The sequence below is a fragment of the Agelaius tricolor genome, unplaced genomic scaffold (genome assembly GCF_023055355.1).
Source record: "Agelaius tricolor isolate 1412-34295 unplaced genomic scaffold, bAgeTri1.0.p SCAF_6, whole genome shotgun sequence".
Taxonomy (NCBI): Eukaryota; Metazoa; Chordata; class Aves; order Passeriformes; family Icteridae; genus Agelaius; species Agelaius tricolor.
The window spans coordinates 49973415-49999986 of NW_027269266.1; the positions used below are offsets into that span (position 1 = coordinate 49973415).

Consider the following 26572-nt stretch of genomic DNA (forward strand, 5'->3'; position numbering starts at 1 on the left):
TAGCCCAGATTCAGCCAAGGGCCATTAATCCCAACTGGTCAATTCTCCATGAAATGCCTTATGTCAGGGGTCATTTGTTACATTCCCATCCCTCCCACCCACCAATAAAGAAGTAAAATTAAGTGTTACTTTCCTCCTATGGCATTGCTGAGCCTTGAAGCAGCCACTGGAGGCCCCTGCTAGAAAGTGCTGCAGTTGCTGCCTGGTGATGAAGGTTTCATAGTGGGTGAGTGATGGAGAACGTTTCAAGTATGGTCTTTCAGTGTGTATTACTTTTCATTTCTAAGTGAATAAAGCTCTTCAGGTTGCTTCTTGGAGCTGACAAGGGGATGAAACAACTGCTGTGTTTCCCTTGCCACTAGACAAGTTGTGACATTAGGAAGGTGAGAGGAGTTTGCATTCCACATGTATCATAAATCTGTCTCATCTACGATGGCTGCCCTCCTTCTAGGATCTTATGTTTATTCTTCTGTATTTAGTGACCAGTGTACTTGCAACTCTAGTTTATTCTCTCTGAATACTTCATTCACTCTCTGGTGCATTCATTGGGGCTACATGATACTGTTTCAAACTGGAGAGCTGAGGTACATGTAGTGGCTGTGGAAAAAAATTAATGAGAAAACAAAGAAATCATTACATTAAGCTTTCAAGAAAAGTATTGCTAAGTATTCAGGGTAAAAAAAAATCCTTGCATTTTTTACATTATTCAGAATTGGGTAAAAACACTGCATTTCCTTTTGCAAATCAGAATGAAAATCACATCTGTATATCATTATATGTGGCAAATCTGTCACCAGGATCTGTCACCCAGCACTTTCTCTCTCTTGCTAGCAGACACACCTTTACTGAGGAAATAAGCTCTAATGACAAGGAATGACAACTCGGGGGCGGAGGGAAGGATGGCAACAAAAAGCCCAACACCTCTTTGGCTGAACTGGTGTAGCTAATCATAGCTCTGGCAGCCTTTCACTGTCCTTCCCAGGATATACTGGGGCAAATTGACCCACTGGGGGCATTTGTTGCTACTTTTCAGGATTAGGGAAGAAAAGGAGCCAGTCAGATTGCATTCAGCCTGACCAACCTTTGGAGATGTACACTCTAAGTTATAATTACCTGTCTGCTTTATTATGAGGAGGTTCCTTACATAGCTTCTAGTCTTGGAAGCTATAGATTTAATTTTAATTTCAGCCTGTAAGTACATGAAAGAAATACTGCTAGGTGTCTTGTGGCCCTCCCTGGAAGTCTGCTGTAGGGATCATGGTTTCAGAATATTGGATGGAAAAGGTACAGTGAGCTAAGGTGAGCCAGAACATGTTTGACTCTGTTTCTTTAAGCAAAGGGACTTGGATAATTTGAAACTTCTTCCATATCCTGTACAAATATATTGTTCATAGCACTAATCTGAAAAGCACAACCAAGTAAAAGTGGACTTAATTCCACATTATTTTTATTAAGATGGATAATTTTTTTAAGTGTTTTGTTGTGCAAACTCTGACTAGAGCCTCAGTCTTGCAAACAGTTCCACACAAGTGGTCCCATTGTGCATTAGCCTATTCACATGCATGGTTAAGCCTGTGGATGCTGGCATTTGCAGGATCACAGCCATTTTTGCTAAAATTATTTTTCATCTTTAAAGCAAATCACTTCTAATGAAATTACATAAGCTTGATAGCAACACCATCACCCAGGCTGGATTTGCAATCTGTTTTTTTAATTATGGAATTTAATTATTTTTCTTCTAATATTTACTATTGAATTTAATTTTTATTTTGTTTTTATCACTTCAACATCCTAAATTTCAGGGATTCACTAGAATGTGTCACATCATTATAACCTTTATTATTAATTATTCACAGTAATTACTGAGTTGATGCAAACTTCATTGTGAAATTTAAAGTACCAGAAAATCTGGTGGTGATACCGTTTTACTCTTTGGATGTTCTTAAAATAAGTCAGAGTCAACAGATTGCAAAAATATGCAATTACAAAGTTATTAAAATGCAGATTTTTGGCAGGAAGCCACTGTAGTCTCCTGTGTTCACAGCTGCCTATTTACAGCAAAACGGCCCTGAGCAGCCTGTGGTGGCTTCTTTAAGCAATTACAGCTGATGGGTCAGGGCAGTGGCCTCTCTGAGGACCAGGTTCAGTAACCTTTTACCTCCTGGGTCATAAGCTTCACTCAAATTTTTTTTTTAGGCAAGAGGGGTTGGCAGTGGACCGTCATCTTTTGTTCCCTGTCACGCTGACAATAAGTCCAGGGTGCCTCTCTTGAGACAGTGCATGTACTGTACCTACATCTACACAGATGGTTCCTCAGATTAGAGTGTAGACCATTCAGCAGCATAAATTTTGAATTACACTTTTGAGGTCAGTGTAACATGCATTTTCCCCAGTGGGAGCTGCCTTTAATCATTGCTGCCTTCACAGTTCTCTGGGAGCAGGGCATACTGGAATATTAACAAAGTGGCAGATGCTTTGCTTTAATGAAGAAATAAGCACTGTCATTTTACCTTCATCCTATCCCCCATAATGTCACTGGATGCCCCAGTGATTTTTTCTTTGTCTCTGCGCAGTGACTTGGGAACAAAAATTATGACCCACTTAGTGAAAAAAAACTTTCAAAGTTGATGCTCAAAGGGTTGTGTGCAGACACTCAGCATCACTGCTGCCAGCCAAAAACTGCTTTGCCTGTGGTTTAGCATCCAAGTAGGACCAATATGTGCTGGATCTTTCTCAGTGTCTATTTTTGCAAGGTGCTTAAAGTATGGACTTCTATTATTCATTTGTGCAGTTTCTCCCAAGAAGCAAAGTTCTTTTTCCTCCATGAAATTATGAGACTGGCACAAGCTGTGAAAAGGAGGGAGAAGGTTATGCAAAATAAGGTGTGTAGCATCTAAACAGTAGGAGTGAGCAAGTCATCCTTGCTGTGAAATTGGGGTGATGTTCTCAGAGTGTGGAGAGGCAAAAGTTTACATTGTTTGTGATAAAGTATAGTGAGAACATCTCCCCTTCTAAAGCTGTCTTGTGATGTTGGGGGCTTGTTGGCTGTGTGAAGCAGATGCCATCAATATCACAGAGGGTCTGTAACAGTCTCTAACAGGACAAGTGACATTTTGGGGTTCAAGATTGAAACAGAGCAGGACCAATAGAGAATATATTCGAAATGGTTGGTGTTATACAGTCCCATTATATATGGGCATACCTGGTAATACTTTAACTTGCTCCTCATAGAAATACCTTTCTTCTCTCTCAATAAAGTCCAGTCCGCATTGGCCCAAAAAACTCAAAATGTGTTCACCCTTTTCATAGATTTTCTTAGCTGATAATGCAGAGCCTAAAACTTTAAAGACATTGTCATCATTTAAAAGGTGTGTGTCCTGGGAAACCTGTGTGGGCAATAACAGAAAATCTTACATTGATTTCTTAGAAGGAGGAAGATGCAGGGGAAATCCAGAGCCCTTTAATCTCCGCATGGCCGGTGCATTTCCCGTTACACAGGAGGAGGCATTCTGAGGTTACCATGAGCAGGCAGAAATAGATCAGAAGAGCTTCATTTTGAGGCTCCCTGGAGGTGCAAACATACTTGAGGAACTGCAGAGATGCCAAGCAGTGGTGTCACTGAATTGTCCTTCCCTGTGCAGGGGTCCCTGAGCCATCTCAGAAGGCAGGTTGGATGCCAGCAGCTTGGCACTGCTTTAGTTTATGCCTTTAGCCACAGCCCCACAGGCAGTTCAGCTGAGTAGGAGTGGTGAAGCCCAGTGTGCTTTTCTTCCACCCTGGTGGACCATCTCCTTGGCTGCAGAATGAAATAGTGAGAAGGAATCCAGCAGGGATCCTCCAAGGATACAGGACTGTACCCTCAGGAGCAAAGGCACAATACCCTTGCTCTTGGTCATTTGGTGCAAGCATGATGCAATTAATGCCAAGGTCATGGGCTCAATCCCCTTATGGGCCATTCAGTTAGGAGCTGGACTTGATTGATCCATCTGGGGCCCTTCCAACTCACACTGTTCTGTGATTTGCACAAAGGGCACTCCACTGATTTCTGTTTTGTGGATGGAGAAGTGTGCCTCTAAAGACAGTGGTGGGCATTTCCTATGCTGCTGGTAATCACAATTTTCACACGTGGGAAGAATACTATAAAAATCAAGACTGATTTTTAGGTGCTGTAGAAGATGATGCACTTCCCTTCATAATTTACTCCCAGGCACTTTCATGTATGTTTTTCCTCATGCAGTTTTAAATGTCCTGAAACAAAAGAACATTAAATATGGGGCTCAATGTCTGGTACCATGCAGAGGACTCACCCAGAGGGATTGAGGAATGAGATAGAGAAAGTCTTTGCTATATACTGTAACTTAGAGACTGAATGGCCACAGGAGAAAAGACAGGTAATCAGAGTGCTTATCCAGAAGAGAGTAGGTTTTGATTCCCAGAGAAAATAAAAAAAAAGAACTGCAAAGCAGGTTGGGTATGGGATTTCAGGAGCTCTTGGGCAGGTGAGTGATGATGCTGGAACCAGCAAAATGTGTTTTGATCAGGGAGAGAAGAGGAGCACAGGGTGCTTGAGGAGATGCAGGGGCAGGCTGATGACACTAAACATCATGTGCTCCTGCATCAGTTTGGTTGGTACAGAGTTAACAGCAGCTTTGGTCATTAGATATATTTTAGGATTAGACCAAAATAGAAGGAGGAGAACTTGCTTAGTATTCAGTAGGCCCCTGTCTGGGTGCTCTTCCCCATTTTCTCTTGAAGTAATCTATTACCACATCTCAAGAGAAAAATGACCCCAATCTAAAGATTAATAGAGCAGTGTGTGGACATTTCCAGTGATGTGTATGAAACTCAATTTTTTTTGTCGCTGTATGCACTGAAGTGTCCTTTATCAGCAAATCTCTAGATCTTAAAAAGTAGGCTGATTATTGGAGAGGGCAGCAGGCAATTTAGGGCACATGGTGTTTTCTTATGACAGGAGCGTTGCTGTGAAGTACAGTAATTTATGTTGATAAATTGTGGCCATCAGAATGTCTTAAACACTTCATAGGATGAATTTCTAAGCATACATCTCTCATTTTGCAGAGGATGGATAGAAAAGAGGTATTTGTTTGAGAAATTGGGGAAAAGATAACTCTTGCTAATACTATTTCTTGAAAAGTAGCAAGGGACTTTCATGTGTTCCTAGAATCAGCTCATTGCCATTAGGGTCAGACCAACCCTATTTTGGTTTAACGTGTTAAACAAGTTAAGGAACTTTCCTCCTTCATAATGAAGTTGCAACAAAAATGAAGGAGCTCATATAGTGTCAAGACTGAGTACTTTTTGAACACTAGATCTTTCTTAGCAAAGGTGTTTTGGTTTTGAAGTTCTGTATGCAATCCAAAATGTAAAGCTTTTTATATCCATAATTAAAGACACTGTGGGGTCCATATGTTATTTTGAGAGGCTGCAAATTTCTCTGTCTTTTTTCCATCATCTTATATGATCAGAAGTTTTAAAAGGAGTTCTTTGGGCTTCAATTCAATACAACACAGGGGGGTTGCTGAGGTTTCTATGGTAAGTGTGAGTTAAGCACATTATCTAGTTCTCCTCTGAATTGTAGCCTGAAGAAATGAGCAGTGAAGTAGACTGAGTAGATAAGGTCCAAATTAGATATGAATTTACACTAAAGATGTGTGCATGTGTCTTGCAGTTGCAGCTGTCCCTGAACATGGTAGTGAATGTACTCAAGTGGCCTGAAGATTTGTACTAGTTGAACCCCATATCCCTAAGGAATGATAGAGAGACACCCGAGGTGTTTCCAAAGCAGGAAATATATTCAAAGTTTGACCTGTCATGACCCATCTTGACTTGCAGATCTTTTGCAGAGATGACCCTGGATTACAGAGTTCTAGTATTTTCAGAGGGATAGATCCTGAAATTAGTCCCCTTAGCAATTAAAAGGTTTTGAGGAGATGTTTTGCTTTAGTGCATTATGATTGCATGCAAAATTTCTTAAAATACTGATATTAATGCTACATCAAAATGAGTGTGCTGTGGTATGTGGTCTGGTATTAGTAACTGTAGAATATTGGGATTTAAACAAAAAATCCCCAAACCATTTGTTTGTGTTCTGGAAGAAAAGGTTTCTGTAGTGGCAGACAGACAACTACTGTGCATGTCATTTCCTAACCTTATTGCCTATGACTTTGTTGTACTGAGCTGCTTGCATATAGGCAGCAGGAGGAAAACCACAGCATAACCTGTTTACTAATGATGGGAGTTCCTTTAGGCTGAATGCAAGCATGGCATATTCCTATGAGACACTTGCCAAAGTTTCCAAAAAGCAGCAACAAGTGGTGATTTCTAGCATGCCTCCTGGAGTTCTGGAAAAGGGTCTTTTTACTCATAACTAAGAATAAGAGCCAGTTGGGATTTGTTCAAATAACCCCTTTCCTCGTTGGTATATAATCGCTATCTCTAGTTTTGCCACAAGTGCCTTCAAGTTTCAAGTTGTTATAATTTCTGCCCCTCCCTTTTTCTTTTTCCCCAGAATTTCAGCTTTTCATGCCAGTGGTCCAAAACCTAAGAGTCTGCTGAAGATAAACGAAGATATAAACTAAGATAGGATGTCTCTTGGGAATGTACCTCTCCTAAAGACAAAAAGTGAGAGACTCTACATTTCAAGTTCATTTTTCTAGTGGAAGGAAGTTTCTCTGTGCTTTAACTTTTGTTTCAATACAAAAAAAGCCCTGCCATGCTGATAGAATCAATTATAGCCTTTTCTTCTGTTTTCAGACCCAAACTCAAAAAGCACTAAAGCATCAGTGCACTTTTGCCTGGTACCTGGCAGTGTAATTGTGTCATTCACTAAAAATTACAACTGACTTCACTATAAGAGAAGGAAATGAGAAGCTGGCAGGCAAGTTCTGACTCGTCTTAAATATACACATGAGGAGCACAGTGTATCAGTGGAAGTGCAGATAGGACCAGACCCTGGGGTTTCTATTCACATTACATGGCCTGTTCACAAATGTGAAAGGGGAGTACACTGTCAGCCTCCTACACTTATTAATTGTTTTCTGTTTGGGGAAGATTAAGTTTTGAAGAAAAACATCCAGTAATCACTGGAGTACTATTTATATCATCATAAACTTGTGTCAACTTAACTGACTTTAATAATGTGATTATTATTATAAAACCCAGCAACTCTTATCTCCCCCACTGTACACGTCCTGTGGTAATGAGGAATTCTCCTTCTTTTCCTTCTCCCTTCTGCTTCTTCACACAATACCCAACTTAACTCAATTTTCCCCTGCTCTTCTCCCCTAGCTGTCAGTCACTGTCACATTACTTTGCATCATATGCATCAAGTTTTTCCATCAAGTAAGCCAATTCTAAAGCTGCCTTCCCAGAGGCTACACAGATTGTGCAAGCTGGAAGAGCTCAGGAAGGAGTAAACTGGACAATAACAAAGGCTCCCAGAGCTGCCTCTGCCTGCCAATCTCTCATGCAAGCATACACAGGGTGCTTTATATAGGCCATGCCTCCAGGGCCAGAATCGTGTGTGAGCTCGGCCAGCAGACCTCCTGTCCACACCATTAATCACAGCAGGGAGGGGGAAATGGCTCATTGCACTGCATCACTGATGTTGTCCATTCTGTGTGCTACAGATTACAGTGTTGCATTCAGCATCCCCCGACTTCTGAAGCACATGATTCAAGAGAGGGAGCAAAACTTCTTAACAGGAGTATTTACCTGTGGGCAGCAGAGGTTAGGCTAAGAAAGCTGCACTTAGTGAGTTTAGACAGCTACAGCAAGGCAAGCTTTCCAAGGCATGTTTTTTCTACTGTTAAATCTTTGGTAGTTTTCCTTCCCTCTCCCAAAATGATAGATTTGAGGGACTTTTCTGTTCTGAAGCATTGTTTTCAAAGCTCTCAGTCCATTTCCAGTATAGTTTTTCTGTGAGACTTGTGTAAGCCATCCTTCATGGCTGACTAACTTCAGGTATAATTGAGTAAGAGCTTCCTGCAGTATTCTGGCCTTCCTTAAAGGTCCTGTGCTTTGCTGGAGAAAGCTATGGCTATTTATGGATACCCTTTCAGAGCAGCAGAGATTTATTTCCCTGGCTGCCAGTGATATTAGAAGTTGTATAACTACATTTTTGCTCACAGCTTTTAAACATGATACTTTATTGATCTCTTTTATGCTTAAGCAGCTATAAATAAGCCCTTCAAAATCTGCATCATCCAGGTTCCACTCCTGCACATGACATGACAAACTTCTTGCTGTGCCCTGACCTTGGTGCTGCAAGGCTCATCAATATCAGTTCTGTACAGAACTTGCAAGGTTCTCCAGGTCTTCCTGGAAATGTTGGTGTTCAACTCAGTGTTTTCTAAATCCACCCTCCAGTAAGCTCTAAGCTCTTATCAGACTTTCTTGCTGATTTTGGGCTTCATGGTGAAGTGCTTCCCTTGGTCTCAGGCTGCCTTGTAGTGGGCACACATGAGATTTTATTTTGACGTTCTTGAAACAAGCCTGCCTGTTTGTAGAAGAGCAGTGCTGCCTATTCTGGAACAGACACACCTTTTGGTAGGTGGCCATGCCTTAAATTACAAAGTAGATGTATCTGTTCAGAGATCACCAGGCTTGACGTTGGGTTCAAAGCTTGCATGAGACATCTCTAGGTTCTGAGGCTTATCTCAGGGTTACACCAACTTCTTCCTCATCACTGGATGTCTTGTAGTGATATGTAGTAATATCCTTCCAAAGCTGTGATATTAAGGAGAATATGTGCCTATATTCACATCTTCCAAGAGGTGGAATAGAGCTGTAGGGCTCACTTGCTTTGAGACTTCTGCATTTGGCTAATTATAAAGTGTCTAGTCTGGTTGAAATATCTGAGGATTAATCTTCAGATATGTCACTATGTTCTTAGGTAGTTCTGTTTACTTTTTAATCACATAGACATCAGAGATGGGGTGTTTTCTGGGTGTTGTAGTTTGTTTGGAATAGTACAGCAAAAAGTGCTATTTTTTTATCCTTTTCAGTACTTTTAAGAAAGATGTCAGTTTAAGAGGAATTTAAGCTGCTAGCATTGTTTCTAGAACTAACAGAAATCTGTAATAGTAATTTAAGGTTTGCTTTTCCTCTGAGATAATTTTGCTTTCACCAAAATTTTCCATATCTGCAAAATAAAAAAGAATTTCACATCTAGTGATTTTAAACAATCAGTGAAATAATTTATGTCAATGAAATTCTGCTATGTATCATATTTTTTTTTGTGAAGTGACTACAAAACAAAAAAAAAAAAAACCAAACAAACAAACAAAAAGAAAGGGTGGAAAATACTGAGTACAGCAAATGGCCAGGATGGCAAAAACAATCAATAAGATTGTCAAATAAGATACAATCATATTTCATAGAATCATAGAACAGTTTGGTTTGAAAGTGACCTTAAAGTTCGTCTTGTTTCAACCCCACTGCTGTGGGCAGGGACACTTCCCACTAGACCAGGCTGCTCAAAACACCATCCAACCTGGCCTTGAACATTTCCAGGGGTGGGACATCCACAACTTCTCTAGGCAACCTCTTCCAGTGTCTCACCACTTCAATTTTGAGTTCAAAATATAATTCAGAAATGTATCTTTCTTAGATGTTGATGGGAATGTTTCTCCTACAGTGTGCCCCAGACACTGATAATTAATGAGGAATTACAAATGTTTTAATGTGACAGTAATTTCAGGTAAGATAAGGAACATTCTAGGCTAAAGACAGATTAACCTTATGGAAGCTCCATGAGCCTAAAAAAATAGGCTGTTTGAGGACATATTTCCTTTCTTGGCAATTGCAGCCATCATGTTCTTTTAACACCAAGTGCTGTTGGCAGCACACAAGCTGTAGCGTAGTTGGTGTAGTCTTTTATTTTACATGTGACTGTTGGATTTGTAGTTCCTTTTCCTTCCCACTTCTTGCAGTGTGCTAGGGTAGTTTATTGGTAAGTTAAAAGCCAATGTCAAGTCCTCTGTACAGTAAAACTGGGAGCCTGCTGACATGCATCACTGTGCCATGGCATGACTGTTGCAATCCATCTTGACCAGTGTGTTTGAAAGTTGAGCTACATGTAATCAATTGCACTCTTAAACTTTAATGTCTTTGACTGCACCATGTAGCACTGCATTAATTTAGTGGTGCATTCAGGCTCTGCATTTTGGGTCCAAGGGCCTACACCACCTGGCCTGGGCAGTGCCTGACACGGCGCTGTGTGATTAATGCAGAAGCCTTTCCTTCCTCTCAGCCTGGGCAGGAAGCTTGGTGCAGCCCTGCTGAGGCACTCCTCTCTAGAGAAGAAGAAGCCAAAGAAAAGATCCCCCAAGCCACTGAATCCTTGCAGGGGGCCCAGAAGTGCATGGCATGTTTCTGAATGAAAGGGATGAGTAGCTGAGCTGGTTTGCAGAGGGGAGATGAGGGTGGGGGCAGGGCTAAAAAGGCTTTTCAGGTCAGGAGGAGAAAGCACACCAATATGAAGAGCACTGTTCATATTGGAAATCATTACTGGAAATCAATCAGATTTTTTCAAGAGTGCACAGCCAGCTAACCGATTCTCAGTAGCAAGTTTTCCACTTGAATGAAGTTTTTGACAGTCAATGACTTAGGATTTGCCTCTAATGACAAATCTCTTTTTTCATTTTGGGACAAACATTATATAGGTGCTGTTTGTATTCAGCAGCATCAGTAACAAATTTTAACCTTGCATCCACGAAAAAAGCCACTGTAAAAGCAAACAGCCAGGAACATTAAATGAGCCATATGCAATGACTTACTAATTCATATACATGGCAGATACCCCTCCCATGGCCTTCCTGAAGCAAAGGGATCTAATGGTGGGTGAAGTGGAAGAAGTGGGTAATACTAGCTAAAATAGGCTGGGCTGTGTCATAAGTTACATTTTCGTTGGATTTTTTTTTTTTCTGAAAAGCTGACTTTAAAGATTAGAAAGAAGGGAGATCGAAAGATGCAATGGGCAGCACTGTTTCAAAAGCAATCCTTTATTTTTTGGAGGACATGGAGAGCCATCTAATCCAATTGAGTGCCTCTGAGCTATAAACAGTATAGCTTGCAGTCTCCTGTCGAATCACATGTTCTGTCTCAAGGGTTGCAACACATAAATGGTGCTGGACTCCGATGAGCAAGTTTGGAGGAGCTGCGGTTCCATGAATGTCAACAAATGTTTTAAGTTTAAGATGCCAGTTTGAAGATAAATGGAATAGAATTAATAAGCAGCAGTAATGGCTTTGTAATTGAAATTGTATAGACATTAGAGGTACATAGGGTGTTAGTAATCATGTTAATTATTTGTTAACAGAAAGGCAAAGTAATAAAATGAAAAATCAAAAAGCTTAGTTGTTCACATGCAGGGGGACATTTTGTAACAGAAATAACTGCTTTTGCTTCATCCTCAGGGTGATGCTATATGTGTCGAATTGGTTTTTTTCTCAAAAAAGCAGAGCAATCTAAAATTCTAAGTATAGAATATACTTAAAATTATACTTAGATATATGCTTAGAATATACTATACAGCAATAGTAGGGGTGAAAATAGCCACATTTTAGAAACCTCATACAGCATCCCTCCCCAACACTGAGAGGAAGCACTGCTGCTAGGAAGGGTAAAGATAAATGGAATTACTTTTCTATCAGAAGTATAATACTCTTTATTAGTTAGTTATGTGTGCCTAGAATAGATCAGCTGTCAGGGAGAGCAAGTAGATTAACATGTACCTTGTGAGCTGTCAGGAGCAGATCAGTGTGGGTTTTTTTAAATAATAATTACCCCCTTCCAGAAAAATATTTCAGACAAAAGCACAGCTGCTTTATTAAGGGTGCCTTTTGTGCATAAGGATGAATATTCCAGTTTGTTCTCTTCATTTTTTGTGTAAATATAATACCATATTTACATAAAACTCTGCTAGGAAATGGTGCCATTCTCTGTTAAAGCTTGCATAATAAAATTGTTTGTCAGGGATTTAATTTGGTTGAAGTTTGTTATTTGTGCTAGCAGCTCAGAGGGGCTGCAGCTTGCTTTGAAGCCTGGCGATGCCCTTGCCCTGGGCAAGCCATAATGCAAACAGCTGTCCTGGGATTCAGTGTGGCAGGGCATGTATCTTTTTTTTGCACCTTGACCATTGCTCAGAGGTGAAGGCAGCTGTTTGCTTCCCTGTGGTCAGAGGAGCTCTTTGAGCACCAGGTCCACCATTCTGGCACATTGCAGTAGTCTCTCTGGTCTGGCAGCTTGCCTGAGGTCTTGGAGCAAGTAACTCTTGGTGGTCAAGAGGGTGTGGGGCTCCTGGGAGCCACCCAGGAGTCTGAATGGAGCAGCTGTGAACGAGGTCAGTTCTGGTGGGAGCTGGACTTGGCAGGGGAAGGGTTTAAATATGCAATGTCATAAATGTCATAAATATGCAATGTGTTGGACCCCTCTGTGGTGGGTTGACCCTGGCTGGATGCTAGGTGCCCACTAAAGCCTTTCTATTACTCCCATCCAAAACTGGACAGGGGAGAGAAAATATAGTGAAAGGTTCATTTATAAGGACCAGGAGATAACACTCACTGATTACTGTCATGAGCAAAACAGACTGAACTTGGGGATATTAATTTAGTAATATCCCAAATAATATCCCCAAGTAATATAGTAATATGCACTGATTTTTTTAGTAATAAAATCAGAGCAGCATTTATTGAGAAATAAATTGTAAAAACACTGTTTCCTCCCAACGCCTCCCTCCTGCTCAGGCTCTACCTCATCCTCACTAGCAGCACGGGGAGCCAGGGAATGATGGTTATGGTTGGTTCATCACAAGTTGTTTCTGCCAGTGCTGAGGTAGAGGAGCCTTTCTCCTGCTCCAGCATGGAGTCCTTCCCACAGAGACATTCCTCTGCTAACTTCTCCAGGAATCCATCCCACAGGCTACAGTTCTTCACAAACTTCCCTAGCCTGGGTCCCTGTCCACAGGTTGCAGTCCTTCAAGGACTTGCTGCTCCAGAGCATGTCCTTGGGCATGGGTGCCCCAGAGGGTCACAAGCCTTACCAGCAAACCTGCTCCAGCATGGGCTCCCCTCTCCATGGGTCCACAGATCCCTTCCAGGTGCCTGTTCCTGCATGGGCTTACCCCAGGTTCACAGCCTGTTTTGATCATCTACCTGCTCCAGCCTGGGACTCATCCACAGGCTGCAGATGGATCTCTGTATATCCATGGACCTCCATGGGTTGCAGGGGCACAGCTGCCTCCCCATGGTCTGCACCACAGCCTGCAGGGGAATCTCAGATATGGCACCTGAAGTACCTCCTGCCTCTCGTTCTTCACTGACCTTGTTGTCTGTGAAATTGTTCCTCTCACACATTCTCATTCCTCTCTGAACACAATTATATCTATGTGCAATAACTTTTTTTTAACCTGTCTCAAATCTTTTGTTACAGAGGTGTTACCATAATTTCTGGTTGGCTCAGCCTTGGCCAGCAGTGCATCTGTTCTGGAGCTGGCTGGAGTTGGCTCTGTTGGACATGGAGGAAGCTTCCAGCAGCTTCTCACAGAGAAGTCACCCCTGTAGCCTCCTGCTACCAAAATCTGGCCATGCAAACCCAATATACCCTCCCAGAGTTCAGAAGGTCTACTTTGATCTTTGCCATTGTAACTTTGCATGTTGGAGTTAAGAACTGAGATTTTAGAGAGCTTTGTCAAATCATATTTAATTTAATTTTGACACTGAAGCCCAGTGATGGAGCAATGTGTGCAGCAGAACAGGACTCTGGATATGGTGCTGAGCTAGTGCTGGCAGCAGCAATAAGAAGACAGCCTGCTTAAATTTGTTTTTCAGGGCTGGCTAAGGAACTGGCTTTAGATCAATTCCCTTAGGAAAATCATATTCCCATCACAGAAAGCAGAGAAGTGCTAAATTCTTGGGAGACTTGCTGCTTGGGACTCGTCCTACACAGGGGTAGGTGATATAAGCAGTTGGCCAAGACTGTTGTGAAATATTTATGACATTGCTGCTGTTCTCCTCCGTGGAGTGATTGAATGAGAACCCCATTTCACCCAACATGTGTAGGTATTTACTGAGCAAATATCCATATACCAATATTTCACCTACAGGCCCAGTTTGATTGATACAGAAATAATCATTGTGTCTGCACATTTTTGCAAATGATGGGAACAATGGTATGCATACAGAAGCTAAAAAATGCTATGAATGTTTTAAAATCCTCTTTTGCTGCTTCTTCTTGCAAATATAGTAATCTAAATGTGACGGGATTTAGCAGGAGCTCAAAGAATAGAAGAGAAAAATAATTGTGTTCTGTTCATAACTAATATCACACTTTAAAACCTGTTGAAGGATTGTAGGGGTTTGTGAGAGAGTGTTTTTTTTTAATTTGTATATGAAATGCTGGAAAATTACTGTAGCTAGAGGTGAATTGTTGATCTTGGTCAGTCCTGAAAAACTTGTGCTGAAACACTTTTCTGGTGCTATGCTATTCAAAGCCTGAGTACATGGGTGTAGTCACCTAGACCTGAGATTTGGGTGAGGAAGATTTGGGATGGGAAGATTCCTCTTCCCATCTCTCCTCCCTGTCTCCAACAGCCCAGTCATGAGAAATGTAGGGGGAATTTCACTCCTTTCTGCAGCACTGTCTGTGGTCAATTGCTAGGATCATTTGGATATCTTTCTCTAACCAATTCAGTAGATTTCACTTCACATGCATCATATCAACTTGACAGTGTAGCAGCTTTCAAAATAGCAAGTATTTTTAGGTACTTTGCTGTCATGTCAAACCAGAGCTTCAGACCTAAATGCTGTGACAGAACACCATTGTTTTGAGCTAATCTCAGGTTTCATTGTTGCACCAGATTGCCATCCTCAGCTTTGTGTGACGAAGTAATGCCTCTAAAGATGACAATGTAATAGGATGATATGTGCTATGAGGTGTCTTATGGACAAGTTAGCAGTAAGACAATTCATTAGCTGATGCATCTCAGTGTTACTCTTGCCCTTTTTCTCATGAGAATAGTGTTCTTTATCTCACAACATTAAGTAGAGACAGACCGAAATAGCAACAAGTTATTTTGTCTAGCTTATATGCAAAATCTCTACAGCAGGGACTGTCAAACTGAAGCTACATTTTATTTCTGCAGCTGTTTCTTCAGTGCTCTAACACTATTATTAATAGTACCTGTCACCTGTACAGCACCTCAGAGTTGTTAGCAGTTTGAGAAACATACAAACTTAGTGGAAAGCATCAAAAATTAAGTAAACACCCTACTTCTTACTGGCTAAACTCAATTCTAAAAATTACTTTGTAGCCTGGCTTTGCCTTTAGCTTAGTGAAACAGTCTTCCAGACAGCTATTACTCTGACTTACTTTATGGTTTTGCTAGATCACTCCTGTTACAACTTTATCATAACATCTAGACTAGAAAGGCACTACTGAAAACAGTATGTAGAGTTTCCTTGTTTAACTTTCCAGGCCCCTTTAATTAAGTTAAGATGCTAATGTGATTTTAAACAAACACAGAAGCATATCTTGCTGGTAGTGCTAAAATCCTGTTAATAGCTGTAGAAACTCCATACAGTTAATGATTCTTGTTGATCTTGGTGAAGCAGTAGTAGCAGTAGAGACCTTAGTGTAGAAAGCAGTCTTTCTTAGCATCATTTTTATCAGCTAATCCTTTTTAATTGCCATCAAGCGGGTGATGTGACAGGAAGACTTTGAGCTATTCTTGCAGTACCACCATTATTACAAAGCTGGAAAAAATATGTGGGAAAAAAAAGTGTGCTCGAAATAAATTTGAAAACTTCTGACATTCATTTGCATTTCTGAAGGCTCTCTCAACATGGGTGGTTTCTATCCAGGGTAGAACACACGGTTCTGTTTATATATTTTTTAAATGAAATTGTGAAGCTTTGACAGCCTTTAAACTTTTGTTGTAGCCTCCTAAAATCCCCCCAGTGTGAGGCCAAGCAGCCTGTGCTGCAGAGCCCTGGCCAGGAGTCTTTGCCAGCACCTGAACTGATGGAAAAGCCACCTGGCCCTGCCTGCTGGCCCCCCTTCCTCCCATATCCTCTCAACCCTTTCATAAGTCTGCTTGTATGAATGCACTGAGATTATAAAACCATTGTTCTGTGCCACAAAACCGGGTGCCCAAAGTCACAATAGTTATAAAAAATGCCCAATGCAGTTTCTGTTTATTCCAAACTCCCTTTGGCCCTGAGGGAATCTGACTACCAGGCTAGTCAGCCCCTCCCAGCAGACTCAGCAAGCCTTTATGGTACTTCTGTTGTATCACTATTGAAAATAGTTCATGTTTTACTGTAAATTACTGTTATTTGCAACTTCTGGTTTCGCAGTTCCCACTGCACAGAGATCAAGCACCCAATTTTTCCTTTGTATCCATCAGTGTAAATCAAAATTAACTCCAGTGAAATCAGGCTAACCACAAGTGTAAACCTAGGAGGAATGAAAGGAAGATCAGTCTACAATCTACTTGGGATTTTTATTGGTAAATAGCAAAATTAATGCTGCTGTTCTGCAGACACAGGGTGACCTGCAAAGTACTAGCTCATGCATTACTAATGTATCTCCATTTAAATGCAGATTTTTGCTCCTAACAGAACTTCAGGGAAATCCTCTCCAGATAAACTGTAATAGGATACAAAATGGTGATTCAATATTTCACTTTAGCTTGTGTTTCAGCTTATTGATCTTAATTTTCTATCATTTTGATGCAGCATTTGCCTAGGGGGAAGAGTATTACATTCACTATAATACGGCTTTTAATTAATAATTAATAATTTTAATATTCCCCACATTCATGCCGGCGGTGGCAATCTGCTTGTATTCCTTTCCTTGTTTCTATTTTCAGTGGTGGAAACCAGCAAGGTGGGACTTTACATATTTCAGGAAGTAATTGAGACACAGTTGAGAAAAGGCAGCATAGCATAAGTATCACAGTGTCCATGTGGAACATGCTTAACATGATAGTCTTTGGTCCTTAGCCATTTGTGGTGACAGTAGTGAGACCCTGTCTTGATTTGGTTTTGCCATATATGACAAGTTTAGGATGAAATTTTTCACTGCCTCCCTCAAGCTCTGCTTAAATTCACCTTCTAAGATGCACATGAAACCTTGATTTTTTTTTTAATATTTTTTTTTAGATAGATTAGCTCTCTTTTCTGCACTAAACTTTAAGTGTCCTAAATAATACAATGGAACATAGAAATTATGTTTATCATTCTACTAGATCATGAATACATTCATTAAGAGGAATTACCTGATATTGAGAGTATTTTTGCAGCACTTGACATGATGACCTCCAATCTAGTTATAATTAGGCCATACTATTTCTCAGTTTCCAGGCTGAAAGCCAGCAGCACAAAGATTACAAGCAAGGCTTATGTACCAGCCACTCAAAGATAACTGATTTTCAGTACCAGCCACTCAAAAATAACTCCCCACTGTGGGTAGAAGTATAAATGGGATGAGATTTTAAAATAAATGTTTAGGTTTTGGGTTTTTGATTATTTCTGTAACTTAATTACCTTAATATAGGGTGCATTCTGTTATCATTTCCAGATGTTGTTCTTACATCCATAAGATTAATGAATTTTCAAAATTTTACTTCTGAAATTAAAATTTTTCATATAGCATCCTAGGATTTGTATACTTTTTTTTTAATTATCAGAGTAAGAGCAATAAAATAGTGGAAATTGCCAGTCTTGTGGTTACTGAGATCTCTTCTGTCATGTAATTTGGTCAGCAAAACAGATGTCTAAGAAGTAATAATCTTTGTGATTATGCTCCTTTGGGAAGCTCACCTATATGCCCTCAGTTTTCTTCTTTTAAATTATGTCCAACATTCTCAAACCCTGGCAGATTGAAACACCATCTAAACAAAACAAAAACTGCTAGAGAAACATTCCTCCACTACCCCATCAAAGTCAGTCCTCTCCATGCCCATGTTTAGGTCTGAATAAGTGGTATGCTGCAATTCATCAGACAGAAATTTGGTACTGGTAAGAACATAAGGCACACCATAAAAAACTGTCTCATGGTAGATTTTGTTGGGTGGGGAGTTTGGGGGGGGTGGGATGGGGCGTGGGTGGGATATTGGTGGGGTTTTTTTCCTCCCCCTCCATAAAAAGGCAGGAACGGCATTTGCTTTTAATATTGGGAGTCCTCGCTGACTTGGTAAATGGAGAGTAATGGAAAAATGGTATAACTACAGTGGAGAAGCTGGGTATTTTTCTCATCAACAATCCATTATCAGTAAACTCAGTTTGCTTGGAACCAAAGCACTAAACAAAACTTCTAATGGTGAGAGGTATTTCAGGTAATCACTTATGGATTTAACAAAATCAAGATTTTAAAGAGACTACTATTGGTCAAAAAGAAAGCTTTCAGTGATCCAAAGTAAGATTTCTTTTAATTGGAAAATTATAGAATTTCCAGGAGTTTTGAGTTTTAGATTTTTTTTTAATCGCAGTGTGGAATCTTTTATTAAAATTGGATTTGGTACCCAATTATAGCAAAACTATTTACTAAATAGTAAAAAATAAAAAGGGGGTTTTCTTCAGAATCTGTTTCTTGAAAAGTAAGCATTGTAGTGAAAATGAGTGTTGTAATAGATTGGGTTTTTTCCCCCAAGATGTAAGTTCTTGGTAGGACTTACAAATAAAACTGAAATTCATTTTAAAAAAAGGGAATGGATCAGGTGTGAACTAATAAAACTTACCACTTCTCTGACCTTGTAAACTTCCATCAGAATGCATGACACAGCAGAAGTTTACCTAGCAGCAGTAGGTTTGCACATCCTCTTATTTCCTTTACCAGCTCAAAACTAGGTTTTTACATTAATTACTGTTCATTTATTGAATGGAAAACATACATTTTTAATTATGTTAGTTGAAATGTTGGCTAGTGTGAAACCAAGTGCTTGGAATTGGTCCATTTGATCAGCAGTTGGCCACGTGAATCAGCAGTACTGTTTAACAGTTTTTGCATTTTTTTTCATTTCACTATTTCACACTGTGATCCTTGCCCAGCAGAAAACCTGATAAAGATAAAAGGCTCCATCTAGTGGGCTAGAATTTTCTATTGAAAGGGAAAAAAAGGCTCTCATTTTCACTTGATTTTATGCACTAAGAAATATGGCTTTAGATTTAGTTTCATTAAGCTGCCATGTTGTTGTTAATTCTTGCCTTCTGCAGAGCCATTATTTTATATGCAAAGCTGCAAAACATTGAGTATTATTCTGAGTCTTGAGTAAGAAGCAATAAATGATACTAAACGAGTGGGTTTATACAGCAGTTCATCAAAAAAGTTCTTCCTCCCCACCCCCTTCAAGTTTCAATATATAGTAACCAAAAGAAGATAATTTGTGTGTCAGTAAATGTTTTAAAGTATTTAAGCTTCTTTCCTACTTAAAACTGACTGGAAACACTCATAGCTTGACCACAGCACTTAACGCACTATTTTGGGAGTATTTATACTCAGGGAACTCTACCCATGTGTTACCTCAGCACTAAATTACTTGTTTAACTACAAATTGGGAAATTTGTGTTTTCTGGCAAGACACAGTCCCTGTGGCCTCTGCTGTGTCTTCCAAAGGCAAACACCAAAACTCATCCATCCTGGCATCTGTCTAGGAGCCTGCCTGGTACTGTTGTGTATCCAAAAGAATCTTGATGGAATCTAGCACCTTTATTTTAGGTACACAATTAATTTAGTACAGTAGTACTGGGTTTTTTTTTCCTTTTCTCTTTGCTGGATTTCTGCACTGCATAGCAGTTATGCTCCCCGCTCCTGAACTTGAAATGGCAGGATTCTTCCATTTGCAGTAGTGAAACTTGGGTGTTACTCTCATGCCAACAAATTCAGCTAGCAGCTGAAACCTCCTTTTCAGTTCACTTCAAGCTCGTAACAAGTGTAGGAGCAGGAATAAGTAGAGCAAGCACAGATTTGGCAAAGAGACACTGAACTATATATCCTGGCTTTTGTGTGAACGTCCTTCCTTTTAAAGCAGTAGAGTCTGGCAAGATCAGTTCCTCCTGTGCAGCTTCCAGCAAGTGCCAGACAGTGCATGCATTGTAGTAATGCACTACACCCAAGTTTACTACAGCCAGCATTCATATCCAGCACTGGAAAATGTGTCTCCTGTGCAAATCACAAAATAGAGCATACTAAGTTGTTTTGCACTCCTTTTGACCACAGGGAGATCCTCCTTTGCATTTGGTCACTTAATAGCAAATCCAGAGGATTTTTACTTTGGTAGCAATGCACAATTTGGCAATTCTGATAGATCACACAGACTTGCTGATCTTCCAGAACAATCCTCCCCATCTGCAGCTATCATTGTATCCTACCTGGAAATGTTTTTCTGAGCTGCCAGTGGGAAAGAGCTATAATTTGGCTTGTTTTACAAGCTAAATCAAAGGATAGTATTAGAGTTCTTACTCTGAACCTTCCTATGAGCAAGGACTACCACAGAACTGAGTAATTCTAGAGTGCCTTTGAGGAAGTTGATATGTTTGCAACATGCAAACAACGCTATCTCAAAAGAGAAGAAATGAAAGGCAGAACTTAAACTGTATGGTTTGCTATTTGTTATTTCTAATGTACACAAACACCTACCTCACATGCAATAGAAGAAAAGATTCAAGTCCCTTAACTCAAAGTTGCTAAATATCACTTTTCACTGCTGGCCTTTGTTTAGAACTGTTCATGTTTTAAAAGATTATAGGCTTGTTGCTGAGCTAAAGCAAATCCCAAGTTTGGAACAACAGTAAGATTCTCTTTGTTTTACATTTTCTAGCACTAGTATTTGAACTGATTCAAATGAAATACAAATTTCCAGATGTGAAACCCTGAGGATTATCCAACACACTGCTTTTGTAATAACCTGGTGTAAACTCAAACTGTTAATATGGGGATTAATTTATTGCCTCTTAGGGTCATTGAAAAATCTCATACAAGCCTTCTAACTAGGTAATGTTTATCCAATTTGAATTTATTTAGCTACTTTTTTGTTCTTTGTGGGAGCAGTGGTCTTTCAAATCAATGCACTGATGTCGTTTTATTGTTGTAGAGAACCGCTCAGTCTTTTCCTTACTTTTCACAGCTAACCAGGTGCTGAAGTTTGGAACACTGGTCAGTACTTCCAACACCTACGACAACTCCGGGATCGTGACCATCGAGACGGACAAACCTTTGCTGTGGACAATGGCTATCAAGAGCTAAGATCAGCTACAGCTGCCTTTTCTGATCTGACACGACTTAAATTACTACAAAATTTCACTGAATTAAGACACTAAAACTGCTGCAAGATATAAACAGGCACTGATTTTCTGTATTGAATGAAAAACAAGTATGAAATAAAAGTCACTTGAGACTGAATCAAAATTACTTGCTGTTATAGAGTACTTCATTCTGGTACATCTACTTAATCAGAAGATGCATGAGCAGCCATTCAGTACAACCACAAACCGAAATGAATGTAAAGAAACTGCTGCTGCTTATCTGGTTAGTTCAGGCTACTTTTACAAAGTATTTTATTCCAATACTCAACTATTATTCCTGTCCTGCCAAAAGGAAATACAGTATCCAGTTGCACATAGTAAAACTGTATCACAAGGTGATAGCACCAAGATTAACTAATCTCATTTTTCTGTCCTGGTTTGTTACATAGGTAGGTGCTGGTGAAGATTTCTCAAGAATAATAATTGAACTTTTCTACTTAGGAAGCAAGTTAGTGTACTGAAGAAGCTTCAGTTTTGCTGCAGTACCAGTATCAGATGTCCCAGCATTAAGTGCTTTTAAAGTCTGTAACAGAAGTACCATTGTACCTTCTGCAAATACTAAATGCTTACAATAAGATTTTTAAGTGAATTAAATGTCTTAATCTGAGGAGGAAGAGCATTGCATCTACCAGAGCTTTTGCAGGCTTAGCTCTTAAAATCAAAATATGCAATAATATAAAATAATACAAACTTCCAGGTCAACATGCAGGGGGCCAATACAATTCTATGTACAGAACATGATCCAAAATGGGTATATATCCTATCTAATGGCGTGAGCAAGTTGTGGATTTGCTGAAGGACTGCTTAGTGTCTCTGACAACTAGATTATCCTCAAATGGTATATCTCAGTAATCAATTATGTTTGGGTTTTTTAATTATGCCATCAGAATAAGGACTGGCAATGCAATTTCTTTGTTTGACATGAGATTTTTTTCCTGTCAAGTACATACTACAACCTAGTAGCATGACCTCCAAATGCAGAAAGGAATTAGTGATAATGATGGTGATTCCAGAAATGACTGACAGGAATTCCCATACACTTTTACACCACTTGAAAGAAAGGCTGTTTTCTTGCAATCCGCTTTTGCTAGAGCAATGCTGTTCCAAAGCTTGATTTACTGCTTTGTAAACAGCCCCTGAAGAGGGGTCATACAGCTTAGGCAACCTCATTAGAATGCAACACCGACCCAGCTTCAAGCAGGACATTGGACTAGAGATTGTCCAAGCTTCCTTCTCACTTGAATGATTCTACTATTGTTAAAAGAAGTAACAAAGCAAGTAAAGCACACAACTACTATAACCAAAAAAAAAGAAGCAAGCCTGCAGAGAGGTATGATCACATACACTTTAAAAAAAGTAGTAAGATAACAACAACGTTTGAAAACGCAAACTGAGCTTGTTTAATATCAAACAAATTAAAGCTGTGAAATCACTGCAGCAGGTGTCACAACTGTCTTCTTCATGATGAATATTCAGCCACCTCTGTTGAGAGAACAAAGGAATCCGTTTCAACTAATGAAGTGTGATCAAGTGATCCCACCTAAAGTCTTATCCTCCCACCACTGCCTTGTTAGGACAATCATTACAGCTTATCTCCCATTTTCAAACACTCCTTGCCTAGATGACCACTCTTACTCTTATAAGGGAGTCACATATTACAGACACAGAATGGTCTTTAACCTCTTCCAGTGCTGGAGAGGGGATGACATTAGCTCTGGAGAATATGGTACTGTTAGTATGTCACTACCATGGGGCCAGTCACCCTGAAGTTCAAATTCTTCATGATGTAATATTCATTCCAAAAGGGATTTTACAGGATGCAGTTACACCTAAAACAACATTTCAAACATATCTAGCACTCAGTAAATGAAACAAGGCCAACCTTGTTCTGTGCCCTCTCTTCCTACAGCATACCCACTCAGTTTTCTTTACCTTACCATCCATTATCCATTTACTTTGGATACCCAGGCTATAAAGTGGAAATAGTAAGAGCATTTGAGATCCAAATGAGGTAAATGTTCTGTGGTCAAACATACACTGAGGAACTGGAAATCAAAATATCTAACGTTCAGTTTTGAAGCAGAATAGTCAGAAAAAAACTGAGAACAGTGGTTCTAATACTTTGCAGCATACTGAATTAACATGAAGTTCATTAACATTGTTCATAAAGTCCTTTGAATCAAGTAATACTTGTCATATTACACTAACATGTGAAATGCAGACACAAAAACAACATGGGTCCCGCAGGGCTCACTAATGTCCTCCGTTTAAAACTGAGGACGTAAAAATTTAGTGAAACTGAAGGCCATATTCACTTACACAATTATATTGTTGATGGGGATATGGATCAATTTGACAAAGAAACCAATAAATCCCATTATTGCAAAGCCTATTGCTGTTGCCATGGCAATCTTCTGGAACTCTGCAAAATAACAAAAAGAAAATTTGTTAGGATGTCTCATGTATGGCATACATATGTGCACTGCAGAGACCAAAGGAGAGATCTCTCTTTACAGGACTATGTTAATACTGGAAACACTTCAAAGTCTGCACAGATGCTGAGAAACAAATCCACTTTTTTAGAAGACAGATGAGATTTTCAGAGAGAAGATGGAGATTTCCACAAAGAATGGCTAATCACAATCTTTTTTTACATAAGCAGAATCAAAAATACCCACTATGACGATTCATAGTACCTTTATCCCATTATGTTTTCTTTACATCCCTACAAGCACTGAAAGTAATCTTTAATACAGCATCAAAAATAGAAAATCTGTATTTATGTCTGTCACAGGAGGACAGCACTCTAAGACCCCACAAAAATCGAATACTTGGGATATTTTCAATTACTTTAGGACAGCAGCCATGAAATTAACAAAGGTCAACAGCCCCTCAGAAACCCTGCCAATCTGACAAGGAATTAAGTTCCTTATGGATCTCAATAGCAAACTTAAGTCCCAGACCTGCTCACTCTGAGCATGTAAATAAAGCACTGTAACTTTCAGAGGACCAGCTGTATTCTGGTATTAGTTATAGCTTCCCTCCAGGGCCTTTCTAGTCCAAAACCTCCTCTTCCCTACTCCCAGCAACAAAATTGTTCCTGTTGCAATCAGGCAATGACTGACAACTGTGGAGCACTGAATTTCAGCTACTTAACCTCTCTCCTAAAGTGAATTTTAGTACCACTCACACACTTACATACATGCGTTTACAATAGCCAGAACCTTAAACACACTGACATTTAGACAACTGAAGCTCAAGTTTAAATCTCACAGTGGCAGCTGAGAAACATCCACAGCAAACAAATCAACAGATGTGACGTATGGAAAGACACGTGCTAAGATACAAGATGAAATAAGGATTGTGTTCTGGTTTATTGTGTGCTTTACCTTTCCTGTCAGGCTTGGTGCATCTCTTAACAAGTCGTATGGAATCTTTCACAAACTGACGGCTGGGTTCCACAAATTGCATTACCTGATCCATGATTGCCTGCAAAGACGTACACATTTAGCATTGATGGTTCCATTGATGGTTTCCACACTGAAAATCAGACTTTTTCATTACATTAGTAACAGTTACCTACAAAATTTGTTAAAGGCTTAAGGTAAGCGTTATATTCCAACCTAAGATACTTCCACTTTGCAGGAAATGAAGACACTGTTTCAGTAAATAAACATGAGGGCCTATTTCTGACTGCTAAAGAAAAAAAATATGGAAAACTGTGCCTTTCAGCCCAGAAGAGGAAAACAGCCCCATCACAGCTGGGCTTTCAGCTCACGCCCTACGCCGTGTTCCAGAGAGGTCTAAATAGACAAAAGCCGCCGGTTTGAGGGGATCTCCACGCCAAAAGCTGCCGAGGGCTGGTGAGCACGGAGAGAGAGCGCCGTGCCCGAGCCGTATCCTCAGAGCAAGCGTGTACCAGCATTACCACGGCACACAGGACACCACCGGCGGGATCTGCTCCCACTAATCCCTACGGACCCCCTGGTAGGAGCTGGCAGAAGGCTCCCGGTGTGATGCCGGCCCCTCTCGCGTCCCAGCGACCCCCTTCCCCCTCGCTCCGGCCGAGGTCCCCCTGCCTGCCGCAGTCCCGGCAATGCCCCATCCCTGGCCCTATCCCAATTCTCGCTGCCCAGCCCTGATCCCCGTCTCCCCGGGCCGGGGAACACCCGGGCCCCCCGAGCCGCCCTCACCGCGGGCCGAGGGACACGTCGCACTGAGCGGCGGAGCGCGTGACGTAACCACGGCGGGCGGGGCGGGTTTTGGGTGGAAATTGAAGGGTTTTGGGGGCGGGGTTTCACTTGGATTTTTTTCCTCCTTTCCGGTTTCCGGGGGCTGTCGCTCCTCCCGCCTCGCCGGCGGGGCGGGCACAGCCGGGAGGGCCGGTCCGCCCCCGCAGCGCCTCTTCGACTCCTGGCAGCGCGCCTGCTTCCCGTGCCCTTGGAGCCTTGGGACCCCGGGGCGTCCTAGCGGGAAATTAAGGAAAGAATTCACCTTTCTGAAGGTGTCACTATTCTCCCAGGCAAACAGCGACAAGGATGAGAGGAGTAGTCTCAAGCTGGGCCACGGAGGTTTAGGTTGGACGTTAGGAGGAATTTCCTCATAGCAAGGGTGATTAGATATTGGAATGGGCTGCCCAGGGAACTGGTGAGGTCGCTGTCCCTGGAGGTGTTTAAGGAAAGACTGGATATGGCACTCAGTGCCATAGAATAGTTGTCAAGGTGGTGTTAGGGCATAGGTTGGACTCCATGATATCAAAGGTATTTTCCAGCCTAATTGATTCTCTGGATGTGCCTGTAACAAATGCTCTTCGGTGAAAAGATGGTAAAAAAAATGCAAAAACAAAACAAAACAAAAAAAAAAACCCCACAACCAACCAACCCCCCCCCTCCCCAGTGTAAAACTTGGTTTTCAGGAATGCTGGAGCCACTGTCAACTAAGGGAGTTCATCACCTTTGAAAACACGGGCTTTTTCTTGCACTTTCTTGAGAAGTGTGCAGTGCCCAAAGGTGGGAAAGCTCGGTACATTTCAGCTCCACGGGTATAGCATAGGACAATTCCTTGCCTGAGGGGGAAAGAGGCCGTCAGTGCCTGAAGGGAGCGCTTCCCTGCTGCTTCAGTTTGTAACAGATAAAGGAAGAACAAAGACAAAATGGATTTACTGTTTTTATACTTACTTTGTTTTTGATGTTATTGATTTTCCTCTAGAGCTCTATTCCGAGTTGACTCCACCTTTGAGTTTATATTAA

General features: G+C 40.7%; 2 protein-coding genes across 7 annotated transcripts in view; one reads left to right on the forward strand and one right to left on the reverse strand.

The window, feature by feature from the left end:
• TPK1 (thiamin pyrophosphokinase 1) overlaps nucleotides 1-21429 on the forward strand; it is a 311253-nt gene extending 289824 nt beyond the window's left edge. For all 4 annotated transcript variants that reach the window (XM_071429756.1, XM_071429757.1, XM_071429759.1 and 1 more), the window contains one exon: nucleotides 21146-21429. In XM_071429756.1, the coding sequence (XP_071285857.1) occupies nucleotides 21146-21264 (119 nt within the window). In that variant the 3' untranslated portion in view covers nucleotides 21265-21429. The remainder of the gene's footprint in view (nucleotides 1-21145) is intronic.
• Nucleotides 21430-22654: 1225 nt separating this feature from the next.
• Nucleotides 22655-25629, reverse strand: SEC61G (SEC61 translocon subunit gamma). 3 transcript variants are annotated; one of them, XM_071429763.1, is made up of 4 exons: nucleotides 25517-25629; nucleotides 24713-24812; nucleotides 23643-23745; nucleotides 22655-22805 (listed from the first exon to the last, which is right to left on the reverse strand). In XM_071429763.1, the coding sequence occupies exons 2-4, from the start codon at nucleotides 24804-24806 to the stop codon at nucleotides 22796-22798; spliced, it is 207 nt and encodes a 68-aa protein (XP_071285864.1). In that variant the 5' UTR covers nucleotides 24807-24812; nucleotides 25517-25629; the 3' UTR covers nucleotides 22655-22795. The 3 variants fall into 3 exon arrangements, with proteins under 3 accessions (XP_071285864.1, XP_071285865.1, XP_071285863.1); XM_071429764.1 differs by lacking the exon at nucleotides 25517-25629 and adding an exon at nucleotides 24907-25025; XM_071429762.1 differs by lacking the exons at nucleotides 22655-22805; nucleotides 25517-25629 and having other exon boundaries at nucleotides 23639-23745; nucleotides 24713-24830.
• Nucleotides 25630-26572: the final 943 nt, after the last annotated feature.